Source organism: Brachyistius frenatus, unplaced genomic scaffold (genome assembly GCF_029030835.1).
Source record: "Brachyistius frenatus isolate BFR_SWC_R1_liver_20210118 unplaced genomic scaffold, ASM2903083v1 Contig_60, whole genome shotgun sequence".
NCBI classification, from domain to species: Eukaryota; Metazoa; Chordata; class Actinopteri; family Embiotocidae; genus Brachyistius; species Brachyistius frenatus.
The window spans coordinates 1,359,287-1,374,239 of NW_027210659.1; the positions used below are offsets into that span (position 1 = coordinate 1,359,287).

General features: G+C 39.1%; 1 protein-coding gene across 2 annotated transcripts in view; it reads right to left on the reverse strand.

Moving 5' to 3' along the window:
* Positions 1 to 5,154: 5,154 nt before the first annotated feature.
* The window catches only part of ypel1 (yippee-like 1), a 29,508-nt gene continuing 19,709 nt past the window's right edge, over positions 5,155 to 14,953 (reverse strand). For both annotated transcript variants that reach the window (XM_069705964.1, XM_069705966.1), the window contains exons 3-5: positions 9,062 to 9,105; positions 7,555 to 7,663; positions 5,155 to 5,376 (exon numbers count right to left, since the gene is read on the reverse strand). In XM_069705964.1, coding sequence (XP_069562065.1) covers positions 5,287 to 5,376; positions 7,555 to 7,663; positions 9,062 to 9,105 — 243 coding nt within the window. In that variant the 3' untranslated portion in view covers positions 5,155 to 5,286. The remainder of the gene's footprint in view (positions 5,377 to 7,554; positions 7,664 to 9,061; positions 9,106 to 14,953) is intronic.

A 14,953-nucleotide genomic window follows, 5' to 3' on the forward strand; every position in this document is an offset into this window, starting at 1 on the left:
TTTAGAACTGGCGTCTGATATTTTACCAGATATCTCAGGATATTCCTTGCCCTTTCTAAAAGAAATGATATCACAAAAGCAGAAAGCAAGATTTGTGTACCTATGTATCTTTTGACTATATTCTTCACAAGCAGATGTTAAAAAAAATTCAATAAACAAATTGCGAAATATTATGTATGTCAAAATCGGATTTTTCTAAAAGAGGGTAGTTTTAAAAAAAATTTTTTTTAAAGATTTATAGCTCATGTTTGCAAAACATTCCTTTCATAAAACATTTCAGTCATATCCTCAAAATGAATGACACCTTAAAATAAGCCACAATTTAATGCCATTGAAAATTTATTGTGATATCTGATAGTTTACATTAGAGTGAAAACAGACATGTGACATGGCTTTACTAAGACAGAATGCAAAGCAATGTAGTCAAATAAAAAGCATACAATATTTGTTTTTAAATTTAGGAACAATAAAAATAAAACAGGCACGACATAGAGCCATTATAAATACAACATGCTTTAGACCTTAAACTGTACTTTAACAGTACAAAGAAAAGAACTTGGAACAGTCTTTTCCCCTGTATACCCACATTGCCTTTGCTCAACATCATTTCACGTAAGTTTTAGACAGTAACAGAGCTCAAAAAGTAGGAAGCCAGTGTCACAATAATAACAGAATAACAATAAAAGTAAACAGTTTTCAGCAGCAAATATCTAAATTTTTTTCATCCAGGCTGCCTCGATGCTGTTAAGTTCAGAGAATCAAAACATTCTAAAGAAAGACAATGTCTATGTGACAGGATTTCTACTCTTTGATTTTGGTATAGAAGTTGAATCTCCACTCGAACATGATCCCTGGCTTCCTTCCTGGCCTCTGACACTGAAGCATTCGATAGAACCTGGTTCTTTTTTTGGTACACACTAGCGGTGACACTGGCAACTGCTTTTTGTTGGTTGGACTGACTGATCGAAGGGAGAGCAGCTGGGTCAAAAATCTCCCAGAAACCACTGCATGCATCATCTTGGAGGTCCTTTTGGAGAAACCGTGTGGACGTAACACACAGTGTTAACACAGGAGGAAGATTGTACTACTGTTTGTGCATTCAGTAACAATTTAAGCAAACATGATTGACCCGGTAAGGTAGATTTGCTTCCAATTAGAGCTAGCAGTGCTGGTTTCTTCAGACTGTGAGTGTGGGGAATGGTGGCCGGGTTTTGGCAATGTCAGCCAGTTGTTTAAATCAGACAGTTTGGGATTGTTGATCAGATAAAAGCTTCAACCTGGGTTCTTGTTGTTTTGATAAAACTTTCAATCCTCCCCTAATGTTGCAGCCCAGTGCTCCTTGTCAACCTTTAGAGACAATAACTACAAACTGAGAAGATAATCTCACCATTCTAGTTATTCTTTAGTTTTCTGTCATAATGCAGAATGTTCCTCAGCAGATAGATTTCAGGTTTTCATGAAATTTGTCGAAAAATCTTTTTCACAAGCCAACACAAATATGCTTGGGGGAAAAAAATGGAAATTTGAACATCTACAGATACATTATTGGGCAAATCCATTTGGGGAAACATGATCAAATGTTCCAAAAACAGCAACCAAATAGATAATTTGGTGAGGTTATTTTCTTAACTCTTGTTTCCAAGGCCAAGAAGGAACTTTGCTTCTGTAGTTTCCAAGCTTATCGCCAGGAAGAGGCGGTGGTGAATACCAAGTATCACTGATGACCACAGGAAAGCAAACTGTAATTAGGTCAGATTATACTTCCTGACTTTTGAAATTGGTATAGACAGCGTCATTGCACCATTAAGTACCGCAACACCAGGTTGAAATGCATCAAAACCCATTGTGGTTAAAAGTCTTTAAGTCAGTTGTACATCTGTCCAAACCCCAGACAGTGAAGAGCACTAACACACCCGGGAGTATCCTCATACATCACTGCAGCCAAGTGAAGGTTTTCAGCTGTTTAAACACCAGGCTTAAACAGGTAGGTCAGAGTGATGCAAATTAAAGCAATAAAAGGCTGCATTTGAAGGCGTCTTTACAATAGAACAGGCCTTGTTCGACCTGTTTGGGCTCTGGAAATGCAAACGACAGATGCAGCCCCAGAACTGGGATGGAGTGACCAAAGCCCCGAAGCCAGCAAGCTTACATTATCAAAACAACGCAAACATTAAAAAACAGGTCAGGGAAATAACAGTTCATTTTCTGGACAAAAACCAGCACGAAAATGAATACGATTTTAAGAAATACAATCAGATATTCACAGCCAGTGTTGCTAAAAATGAAGGACCTCCAATATGGCTGTAACAGGGTGCGTTTCATCACCTAAAAGCTCTCTATACAGGAGACACTGACTGTGGTGGCAAAAAGGGTCTTGGTAAAGGCTCTCCCTGCGACATGGTGGGAGATTCCAGCTCCCCTTCACCGTCTACATGGCTCAGCAGAGACCTTTCACTACACAATCTAAATGAACACAATGAACAGAAGGGGAAGAAAAAAAAAAAAAAAAAAAATGGGGATAAATCACTTCCAAACAAACTAACCTGGCTCTCGACCTCACAGACACAGGGAGAGACAGTGAAACCAAAAACAGCTGCAAAAAAAACCCAAAACAAACAAAAAGAGGAAAAAACAAGAGAAATAAAACTGAGGAAAAGAAAGTAAACATTCACTTTCATGCATGTGGGCTAATAAACATGCATGTATACACACACACATACAGACACACACAGCCAGAGGTACGGTGAACAAAAGTGCTTCAAGTTGGGGAAGTAAAAGAACTAACCCAGTAGAAATACGTATAAAACCTTAAATATGTTACTTTATGTACAAAAAACTGTGTCACGGGCCAATATCTCAGCTGTTTATGTGTTTATATTTTCAAGTAGGTATCACTGCGAACTATCAAGGGTTTGCATTGTCATAGTTTTTAGGATAAAAGGTCGGGTGATCTGACTGACCTTGCCGGCAAAGTAATCAATCACTGCTGATTTTTTTAAAACTCTCCAATCCCACCCCACACCAACTCGACTCGCAGCCATCTTTTTCATCCTTCCAACAAAAGGTCAAACAAGCCTTGGGCATCCCGTATATTCATTACATCTGCCTCTATGCTTTACTCTGAGAAATATACTAAATATATCCATCTGTTTATGTACCTCTAAATCTACCCCCCCCCCACCCCCACCCCGCCAGCCCAAAAAAAAAAAAGGAATAAAACAAAACAAAAAACGGGCAGGGCTCTATGAGGATTTTGGTGAAGAATGTCATTTTGAGGGGGCCACTTTGAATTAGAAGGTGGGAAGACACATTGGTTTTCATGAAAGTTTTCAGAGTTATGCACTGCATAACAGAAAAAAAGAGGGGAGGCTGTTCATGTTTTGAAGAGGCACAAGATTCATATGGCTTGGAGGCAAATCACAGATTCAGTCCACAAAGAGACAATTCATACGCTCTATGAGAGAGAGAGAGAGAGAGAGAGAGAGAGAGAGAGAGAGAGAGAGAGAGAGACAGAGAGACATAAAGTGCAAAAGACCTACAAGAGCGGTAAGAAATACCGGGATAGCAGCAAAGAATCAGAAATACTTTTTTTTTTTTTTTTTTTATCCAAAAGGGGTGCTAAAACTGAGAGGAAACAGAATTTGTTGATATAATTTAGATTCAACCAAATGAAATTTCCCAAAAGTATGTAACAGACAGCTGCTAAACATACTACAGAAACAGAGAAACCGTCAAAGCATCCGGCTCAAACATTTTTCTTCAGACACCAAAAATTTGTCGTTCATCTGTGAAAAGGGCGAACAAGCTTTTTGCCTCAAAACCAGGATGAACCAAAGGTCTCTGCAAAGTGCAAACGGAGTAGCGTTCAAGTATGCCACTGTGTAATGCATGACCACACACACAATGCATATATACACAGTAATATGCATATATACACATGTGAATTTCACACACACATATATGTATATATATGTGTATATATATATACATATATATGTATATATACATATATACACATATATTTACATATGTATGTATACATATGATACATTTTATAATCTACCAACATTTTCATAATATATATGGATATGTATGTGTATTAATATTTATATGTAGTTGTGTCTCTTTTATTGTTCATTTCTAGACAATGGGATAATACAGTCTGTCATAATATTTTATGACATGTTGACAGTGATATCAGGTTCCCCAGTCTAGAAAGCATTTCTGTTCCGTTTCATGTGTTTTTCATTTATGGTACTGCTGCAAAATGGAACCAGCCACAATCGCAACTAGCCAAACACAAGAAAGGTGTCTATACTATATGAATGAAAAGTACCAGAGGGGAAAATAAAGGAAATTCACAAGATTGAAAAACAATAAAAACTGAAAAAAATATCAGGTATAAAATCCTACATTACTGCAATCCCATCCTTTGCCACTGTTTTTTTTTAAGCAAGATGCTGCTACATACTTGTAAATACAATAACCCCCCAATCACCCCCCTCCCCCACCCCACTCTCCACCCTATCCCTGATTGCTCATTTGGACATTAGCAAAGACAAGCATGATCAGCTATAGGCAGAGATACAACAAACCCAAAAACAAATACAAGATAGACTTGACAAGGAAATAAAATGCTAACCAGTAATGTCCATCTTGCCATCAAACCAAAACCTTACCAAATCTAGATGTTAAAAACCATAGCAAATAACATTAAAATAATCAAAGTCATCAAAGCTGTCCATCTCAGTGAATGCACAAAATAAAGAAAACAAAAAAATGTCCTTTCAGTGAAGCCTCTCTCCTTTCGCATAGTTGTTGCCATATCACCACAATCACTTGTAAGCGTGGTTCGGTGGGGCTGAGGCAGGGTGAGAGTGGGTGGGCACGGGTCAAACCCAAAAGCTCCAGAGCTGCAAAGGTGAACGCACACACTCTTCAAAAGTAACAACAGGACTCATGTGATATGATTTTTCAAGAGTTGCTCCATTTCCTAATTGTTTTTTTCATGTCATTTGTATTGTTCAGTTTCACGATGAGCAGGTGGTGTGTGTGTGTGTGTGTGTGTGTGTGTGTGTGTGTGTGTGTGTGTGTGTGTGTGTGTGTGTGTGTGTGTGTGTGTGTGTGTGTGTGTGTGTGTGTGTGTGTGTGAAGGAGGCGAGTGGGTGCACGAGGGGAGGGGAGGTGATGGTGATGGGATCAGGGAGGTCAATGGTTGTCGCTCCACGCAGTTCAATAGAGAGCATTCCAAGGTCAGAAAAAACAAATGTAGTGCAGCCGGCAACGTCACTCCCATCCGTTGTCCTTAATCATGTGAGCCAGCTCGATGATGAACTTTCCCTCTTTGTACTTTTGACTGCTCTCAAATGCGTGCTCCTGTAAAAAAAAAAAAAAAAAAAAAAATGAGAGAAAAAGATATTAGACTGACTTAAGATACAAGAGCCTGACTGATATTGAAGTTAAAACTACAACAACTTGAAACTGTACAACAAAAATCTGATAATATACTTGCATAGATACTGTAGAAGTTGAACAGACTATATAAAGTTGTATAATATCATTGCATTTTAAATTATTTGAAAGTCTTATATACCCCTGGACATTACAAACTCACGCTCTATAATCAAAGTTGTACTTTTTTCATTTGGGGGATAATTGTCTAAATTAATGCACAAGACCTTTAAAATATTTGCCTTATTCTAATGGATGGTGCAGTCATAAAAACATGGGTTTGAATATTTATCACTACTATGGTTTTAATTATGATTATGTTATTATGCTGATACTACAGTAATGCAGCACAGATTTTTTTTTTTGGAGTCAACAAAACCACAAAATGGTTCTCACTGGTATCACCACAGAGTATGTAATTCACTTGTCAGTCCACTAGAGGGCAGTGACATTGGCTTTGCCTCAAAGGGGCGTCAAAAAACAATTTGTTTATGAAACAAATCCACTGGAAAATTATGTGATTAGGTTTAATAAAATAAAACCACACGGTCAGGGTCAGGCAACAAAAACACATGGTCATGGTTAGGAAAACGTTTCTTTGAGCAAATCAGCGCGGTCCGAGCCTCCGACTAGCCTCCTGGTGAAAGTCCGCTGTTTCACCCACTCAACTAGCCTTTTGTAGTTCTTCAAATGACTTCCGTCACATGACCTTTGTCACATGATCTGTGCCATGCAACGGACGGGTCTGCTTTTTACGCCAAGGTGGAGCCAACTGTCACACTGACACACGGCCTCCTAGTGGGCTGGCAGGTGTATTTACACACTTTGGTATGATACTGGGCTGAACTGGCAGACGAGTAAAACTGTGTAGACATAGTGTATATTAATCTTGCCTCATTTTTATTTGAGAACAGCAGGATTTTACAGAAAAAAATCACAACAACCCAGAATGGTTCCTCTAGGGACCAAATCATCTTTCAAATGTCTGAACTTCCTGACTTAAAGTATAACTCATTTAATGCTGTATGGTTCACGTCCTCCTGAGCTTTAGTAGAATAAATTGGGGCACCTGTTTTGAATTGTAAACCAGTCTTGCTTTGCTTTCCTTTGCTTTGCTTTTCTGGCAGGGCCTTTCTGAGAATCTCGAATTGTCTTTGTCACTGAAGGAGCAGCTTTAAGTGACTCCATGTCACTTCATTTTGTTCAGTTATTTTACAGCCGTCTATAGTCTTTTCAGACAATTACCAGAGCAATCCTCTTCAAAATGGCCTGACATTTAACACAGCAGACTCTCAGAGGTACCAGCCAGGCTACCTGCAGACAGCTTTCTGCTGCTGTCATTATTTTGCGCCTGTGTTGTGTTGTACTGAGGATACTGAGGATAGCATGCTAACCATCACGTTCCGTCTTGTAACACCTTGTACTTTGTATATGATACTACCATAATACTTTGTACCGCAAAATGGGACAGTGAGTCACTGTAGCATCCACCTTGCTTTTAGTCCAACTGTTGCTGCTGGAGAAAGCTTTTGAGGAGAAAACATCACGGAATCAACGCAATTACATTTAATATTAAATTCCCAACTTTTCTTCAAGATTGGTAAGTAAACAGCTGCCATGTCACTATAAAGGCAGCTAATTTTACAATTTTAGGGATATGTACTGGATATGTACTAACAGAAGGCAAGAATACGTAAATTCTACTAAACTGCTGAAACTAATGTTACACCGAAATCTGTGACCGTTCATGACCTGCTCTGATATTTTTACCCTCATTCCTCATAAAAACCGAACCAACCTAACCAGCACTGTTGCTCATAGAATCTGATGGTCATAAATCGGGGTGTAACACTGACAGACTCCCTGGACGGGACTCACTAGCGCTTCTTAATGTAGAAAGTGGTATTACAGGAAGGGATTTATTCTTTATAAATTGCACCTTTAATGAAACCACTTGGACCTGTAATACCACAGTTTGTCCCCTTGAAAAAAAAAACAACCACATAGTTGTGCAACAAACACCGCAGCAGACCTTAGTGACAAATCAACGGAGACAAGAAAGTATAAAGGCTTATGTTACAGTTTAAGGAGCAACCGACTTACATATTTCCAGCCCAGGGTGGTTTTACAGTTTTCACAGTAGATATCAGCCACAGCATGTAAACCTGTGAGGAGTACCCGCTCCTCAGCTGGCCCGCAGCCCACATTTACCCTGTTAGAAAAGACAGGAAGTGGAGAAAATGTCACCGAGATCATGGAAGTACAAGTAGATAAATAAAGTTCAGCGTATATGTAGGGTCTCCGTTATTATAACTCGCCATAATAGAACCAAAAATGGGTGAGAATAATTCATATTCCCAAATGTACATCTATTATTTGTTTATATATGAATTATTATACACATACAGGAAGTTCCGTGTTGTTCATTGAGAGCAAAAGTCGAGACCAAAAAAAACCAACCAACCAAGAAATATAAAACTAAAAGTGTCTCTTGGGTTTAATGAGGTGGATGTTTACCAGCCATTTCTATAGCATGCACTGACATCACAGAGCACAAACAAGTCCACCACATCTGTTTACCAGTACGCAATGATTTTAGGTGAAGAATTGCTTATCTTAAAGCCAGACTTGTTTTGACAGAACTTTTATGACTTGAAAGTCTCATTATGACCCGATCTATATATACAAATATTGTAATTAAATGACTAAACAATTGAATGTATTCTAAACAACAACAAAGCATTTTTTAATTCAGTGCTTAATGGGCATGGCTGGCAGAAACAAAAACCAGACGGTTTTCAACTCATTGTGATCCCAAAAATCTTTTATCTTTGCAGTTCCTTTTCTTTGAGCGTTTTTATCTAAAATTTTTAACATTATTTTATGATCCCAGGTAGAGACCGCATAAATGAGGGGTCTAAGATTTTGTTTAAGTATATTGTGGGCTACGAGTAAAATACAGGTCTTTGGACAGAGGAATATTCAATGCAGTATTTCCTCATTTTCCTCATCCCTCACTGGCTTCCATCCTGAAAGCATGGCATCAATAGTGGGGCGGCTGTAGCTCAGGTGATGTAGAGGGTTGACCATTTTTGGAATGACGTGTTGTCTGAAGTGTCCACGAGCAGAACACTAAACCTCAAATATGCTCTCAATATTTGAGTTTATGTTGAGATATAGGATTAGAATTCATAAAAAAGCATATGCAGAAACAAAAAAAAAAGCTCACGTGTAATGTATAATACATAACGTGGGAACAGTAAGTAGCCGTAAGTTCTGCGGTTGTGAATGCCACTTTTATTAATTTTGGTCGTGGCCCTTTTTAGGCTGTAAAAATGTTGCTTGTGTAGTCATCCTGGCAGCAACGGTGAGAAGCGTTCATGTTACTGTGTTCATAAAGGATCAAACAAGTGTGAGCAGTAGTTTTAGGTGAAGGGGTACAACTCAAACAAACACACCTAGTTTTACCATGAGTTTTTAATTCATGACATTTAACTCATGTTAACACTGGCTCAGATCACAAATAAATTACACAATGTGAACATGCATAAACCAAATGACATGTACGTACAAGTTCTCAAAACAAGCAGGGTGCGAGGCGCATACTTACACTGAATTAAACAGATAGGCTCGTCCTTGACTTCCTTGAAATGACTGAAACCAGAGAGACAGAGAGATAACGTAAGTTGAAATTTAAAGACCTTCACCACACTTGCTGAGTTACAGGAATGTCAACAACTGACGTCCTGGGGTGCTTTTTCTCCACGTTACTGCTTTGCATACTTGTTCTCCTTGTCAAGGTTCCCACATACATTTGGCTACAGGTAAGCAATAAAACAAGAACTCAGAACTGCAGAAGCTTGATTCGACAAATATCAAGGTGCATGTCTATCATCTTCATGTCAACTTTAATGTCAGGACAGAAGTTCTTGTTTCTTAACAGCTAAACCTGGATTCCTCTCATGTTTTTGTTACTAACTGTTACGTCAGGCCAGAAAACTAAACTTTAAAATTTCTTACCGATACTCAGATATTAAAAGCTATTGGTACTTTTGCTGTGAAGAAACAGACGAAAGGGTTTGTTCAATCAAATTTCTTGGCAAAAATCCTTTTTTTTTTTTTTTTTTACATAAAATCTAGATAAGAATCTAATAAAAGTCACATTTCCATCTGTGGTTTTTCCAGCTAAAACCTCAAGATTCCAAGCTCCTTTGTTGACATGCAGGCACGACAGATACTCAGTGCATCTGCAGAACAAAGCAGCTTCTCCATCAGCCGATAGAAGAGTTGGATGTCTGAACAGTAATAACCCATTCTGAATCAACACAACCAAGATTTATCCTAACTGTACACACACACACACACACACACACACACACACACACACACACACACACACACACACACACACACACACACACACACACACACACACACACACACACACACACACACACACACACACACACACACAGCTGATGACAACTGATATAATGATTCAAAACATCCCTGCAGATCCCAAATGAGTACATGCTGAACACCTGTTAGCTCAAATACATGGAGGAATTAGTTATATTAAAGGGACCCTGTGCAGTTTTTCTTTCAAACAAATGCTATTATTTCTACATTCATCGAAATACAGCACATGTCTTTGAGACATATTTTATGCATTGCTGTCCTTATAAGGCTAGAATTAAGAAAGTCAAAAATGTCTCTGAAGAGTAATCGTGGACAAAATCTCAGACATAACTTCTGTGAGTCCTACTTCCTGTTATCAAAAAGTATGTTTAAGTTAGCGTAAGAACAAAAGAAACAACCACACTAAGTCTTTAAATGACTTGTTTTCAGCTTTAAATGCCTTAAATTTGATGAAATAATAAGAGCAAATCAATCATCAAGGATTATTTGGGTTGAGTTACAGGTTAGAGACAGTTTTTCTTACACCTGTTTGTGTGAAACCACTGATATTTGCTTTTAATTATACTTTTTGCACATGCATCATCGCTAACCCTGCATATCCTGCATTCTTTAAAAGAGTTGGCTATGAGTTTTCCCACAATTCAATGCCACATCATGTAATTAAACACGCAGCCCGTGGGAACAGTAGAGCAGGAGGGGAAGAGAGGTTTGCAGCAGAGTCTGAATAAAGCACCAAAAAAAAGCACATTACAGAAATAAAAAAATAAAAAAAAACTTGTCTGTAACTCCCTGAAATTATATGATAGAAAATATCCTCACTTGGAAGTTGCTTACATTTTATGGTTGACATAGAAACATGCCAAAATAAATGGAAGAGGCCGAGGGAAGAAAGTATTAGAGTAATGTGGGTGCCAACGGACAAAAACAGTGAATACAAATATTTTCATGAGAAATAAAAAAAAAATTGCATCCTTTTAAATGAAGTTTGAATTTAAAATGAAAAAGATTTGCACAATTCACAAAATGTTTACTACTCAAAACAGGAAAAGAAGCTGGAGGATCAGTGATCTCAATATACCTTCTGAGACTTATGAGGCCATCTGTGCTTTTTGAAACTTATATATCACATTGTGGCCTTAACCTGTTTGTTCTTTTCTGCCTGAGGAGTTACCGTAGTCGAGTCAATACAAACCTCATTCATATTAAAGCTACAATGAAATGGTCATAATTACAATAGGCAGATCAATAAAGCCTGGCTTTGTAAACATCCTGTCTGCCTGCCTTTGAGTCTACACATGATGCTGTATAAGTTAATAATGTAAATGGTGAGCGGTACAGTGATCACAGAGGGTGACGACGGAGCCTGCCGGCCGAGGATGATGTGGCCGGAAGACAGGCCTCAATCGGCTTTGTGTTTTCCATTGCAACTGAGTGCGGCAGATACATTTGTTGCTGAGGTCGAGGGTGCTGGGCTAATGCCACCTAATAGGAGCACCAGCTGCCTCCTCCGCTGACCACAGCTACCACCACCGCTGAGGCTCAGGGGACCGTTTTTAACCGCCGCGCATTTGTCAAAATTGGGGAAATATCCTTTTCAGATGATGGGAGCATGGCTTGGAAAAACAACAGCGACAAATTGAAACAGAAAGTTGTTGCCGTTGATGTCTTACTGTTACATTCTCAAGTTCTGTGTTTGTATATTAAGCAAAATCTACACACACATTCAGAGCAGAGCCACAAGACATGTGACCTTTGGCTGAGGGAAATAGGTCGCTCCCTGCGGAGTCGACAACAAGTCCTTTCGACAGTGTTTAGGCGAGGGAGGGTGGGGGTGACCCTGTGTGACCAGAGCAGGGCGTCATATCTGTGCTTTACTGTGGCTCCACCATCAACTAAACCACTGGCATAAAGGGAGGGCTCCGTCTCTTGCCTCCCTTATCTGTTTCCCACAGTCTATTTTTACTTTGGCAGCATTTTCTTTTCTCCATTTTCTTTGGCTAAAATTTTAGCAGCTGAAAAACCTAAAATATTGGTGGGGGAAAGAAAGGGGGTCGTATTTTTTAAAAGCAGACAGCTCAACAGCTTTTGGGACCGCACAGCAACCCTGCAGACTCCCAACAATCCTATTAGACGGGATCCTGTCGGGATTGTTTTCCAAAATGTAAGAGTGCAGCGAGATTCAGACGCAGACTGAAAGTACTCCCACAGCTTTTTTTTTTTCACTGCTAAATAAAACATGAGCAAATGGGAGTGTAGTTACCAAGCTCATTTCCTTAAGCTGCTGCAATCGCACTTGTTTTAAAATGCTTGTTCCCAAGAAATGAATTCTATAACGCAAATCTCAAAATCCCTGAATCCTCTCCACCACATGGGACTGAAGGGAACAATACCTCTCACAGAGAAATCTGCTTCTTTAGCCAAACACACAAAATACAAATCCACCATAAGAGCCAAATGCTTCAACTGTAGAGAGCAGAGTACAGTGATGGTGTCACCGGCAGAAAAAACGGCATCTGATTTCACCAATATCTAACCTTAAAATGTATTACACAATAAATCAAACCAAGTTGTGAAAAAAAAAGATGAACTCAAAGCTATTAATAAACCTGCTGAGATCGACCTTTACCATCTGTCACAGCAGATGCCGAGTGTTGTAGGTGAGGGTTCAGCTCCAACTTAAACCTATCGTATTAAACCCTAAAGCTGAATGTAAATCAAATTTGAAGACAACATTTCTGATATTTGCATACTTAAAATGTCCTCATTATATTAAAACTGTTCACCTGTTGGCTCACATTAATGCAACTTAGCGGCCAAAACCTCCTTTGACCTGATACATTGGGATTCCTTCACTGTGTCAGAATGTATAGACACAGGATTACATATTTCTTCTATAACTTTGGTGGTGAAGGTTTTGTTCTTGAACAGAAGCAAAACAGAGAGAAAACAGAAAGAAAAGAAAAATAAGCTCATTAAAGCTAATGAACTGTGACTGACTACCACTAGCATGGTCATGGTTTGCTATAGTAAGTACAAGTATTGAATAATAAAGTCAAATAAACTCAGCACTTATGCTTAATTATGCTTTAAAAAGAACAAGACAAAGACAGCCATGCAAGCAGCTGTGTTCGGCTGTGCTCACAGAAACCATTCAATATTCATTGAGATTTTTACTGCTGATTTGACTGTCTTACCTAAAACACCACTGCTGATGAGGCGTCAAAACAGTTTCATAAAAAAAAATCGGTTCAATTATTATATAACAATAATAATAATAAAAAAAGAGAGCCTTAACAGCAAACATTAAATGTACTTTTCTGTCCCGGTCACCCCCAGTCACATGTAAACCATCTGTGTCTTGGCAAACTGCCAGCTAAAGCGCAAATTGAGCTGCTTCTGTTAATGGTGAGAAATGAAAAGTGTGATCAATCCATTAGTGGGGCTTCCATCAGCCTGATGGGTGGGACGAAGCCACCGTGCTGAATTGGACACTCAGCCTCTTCCTCAGTATTCAGGTTGCATCCTCCCACTCCAGGGCCACGTTCACACTGCAGGCCTTCACACTCGGCTCTGCACCGCTGCGCTGTTTTAGGATGGTGTTTGTATCTGTTTGTATGATGTGACCCATAGCTAATAAAAAATATGAGCTGACAAGCATGTTGAAGAGATGCAGTGTGCCCAGGATGATAATAACGCACCAGATGTGATTTTTTTTTTTTTTTTTGTATCTACACTTCTTGTTTTCAGCATGTTTTGACAGATATAAAACCAAATATGTTCTGTCTTGTTGGCCCTCCGTGCTAACATAGCTAACCAGTTGCCTGTAAAACCCCCAAACAGACTATCATGGCACTGGTCCCTTACAAAAACATTTTCACGTATTTAGTCTTTCCAAACTCAGAAATGGGGGAAAAAACAACTTTAAAGAACACATTAAACAGTATGTTTTGACCCTGATCACACCTGGGAAAAAAAATTTTGGGAATTGAATCACAAGTGGTCAGGTCAAAGTAGAGGTGTGAACGCACCTGGGGTGCATTGTGATTCGATCTGCTCAGTCCACATTCGGAGGTGGATGCATGTGGCCACATTCCTTTAGCAGTGTTGGAAAAACACCTACTCAACTGACGTGCTCCGAATAAGCAATATAAGAATATCTGACCCAGTGCTTCCATGTGTTACCATCACATGATGGCAGGTTCCTCAGTTTTAGATGTTTATTTTTCTTCACTCAAACAGTTCATACCTGAATATCTCTGCCTGCTCTTGTTTTTATTTTTTTGATACTAGAAAACATTTTCTGTGTGAATTTGCCAAGTGCAGCTGAACACTACAGAAAGAAGGGGAGATTTACCTGCAGGCTCGCAAACAATAAAGCAGCTGTTTAGGAAAACAGGGTGTACGTGACACTTGCTTTTGTTTCTTTTCAGTTATCTCCAGTAATTTCCGACACACATGAGACTCAGAGCCGTCTTCCCCTCACGCAGTTTATTTATCCACAGCAGCAGAGCTGAAACGATTATATAATGTGAACCAAACTGATCGGGTCCTGACGGTTCAAGAATTCAATTACAAACTCACTGAACTGTGTTCCGACATTTACAAACGTGAAATACGTCATGTGTTTCTAAAGAAGGGGCATTAAATTGAGGCTTCAGTGAGCTAAGATGTCTTACTTTATTAAATACATCTCTCCTCCTGTTTCTGTTTGCGTTCCTGCACTTGTTTCGGCAACTCGTATGTTTTGGTGATGTGCCCTTATGTGTTATTTGCATAGCGAGTGGGACAGTGAGATCCGATCACAAGACGCATTCGGGTCGCATGATACTGCCAGGTGGGAACTGCCGCACTTTGAGCTGACCACTTGTGATCAGATCACACCAGGATGGATCTCATTGGATGTTAAGGCCAGGTGTGCACAGGGTGTTCTTCTGCTCTGATATGAACTAAAAACATGAGCATGCCTAAGGCTGGCTTACAGTAGTAACTTAGCCTTTTTTCTTTTTTCCAGAGCCGAGAATAATATCATTAGTAAAATTAAATATTTATTTTTCGTGGATAATAGGTACTATTAGAAAAATAC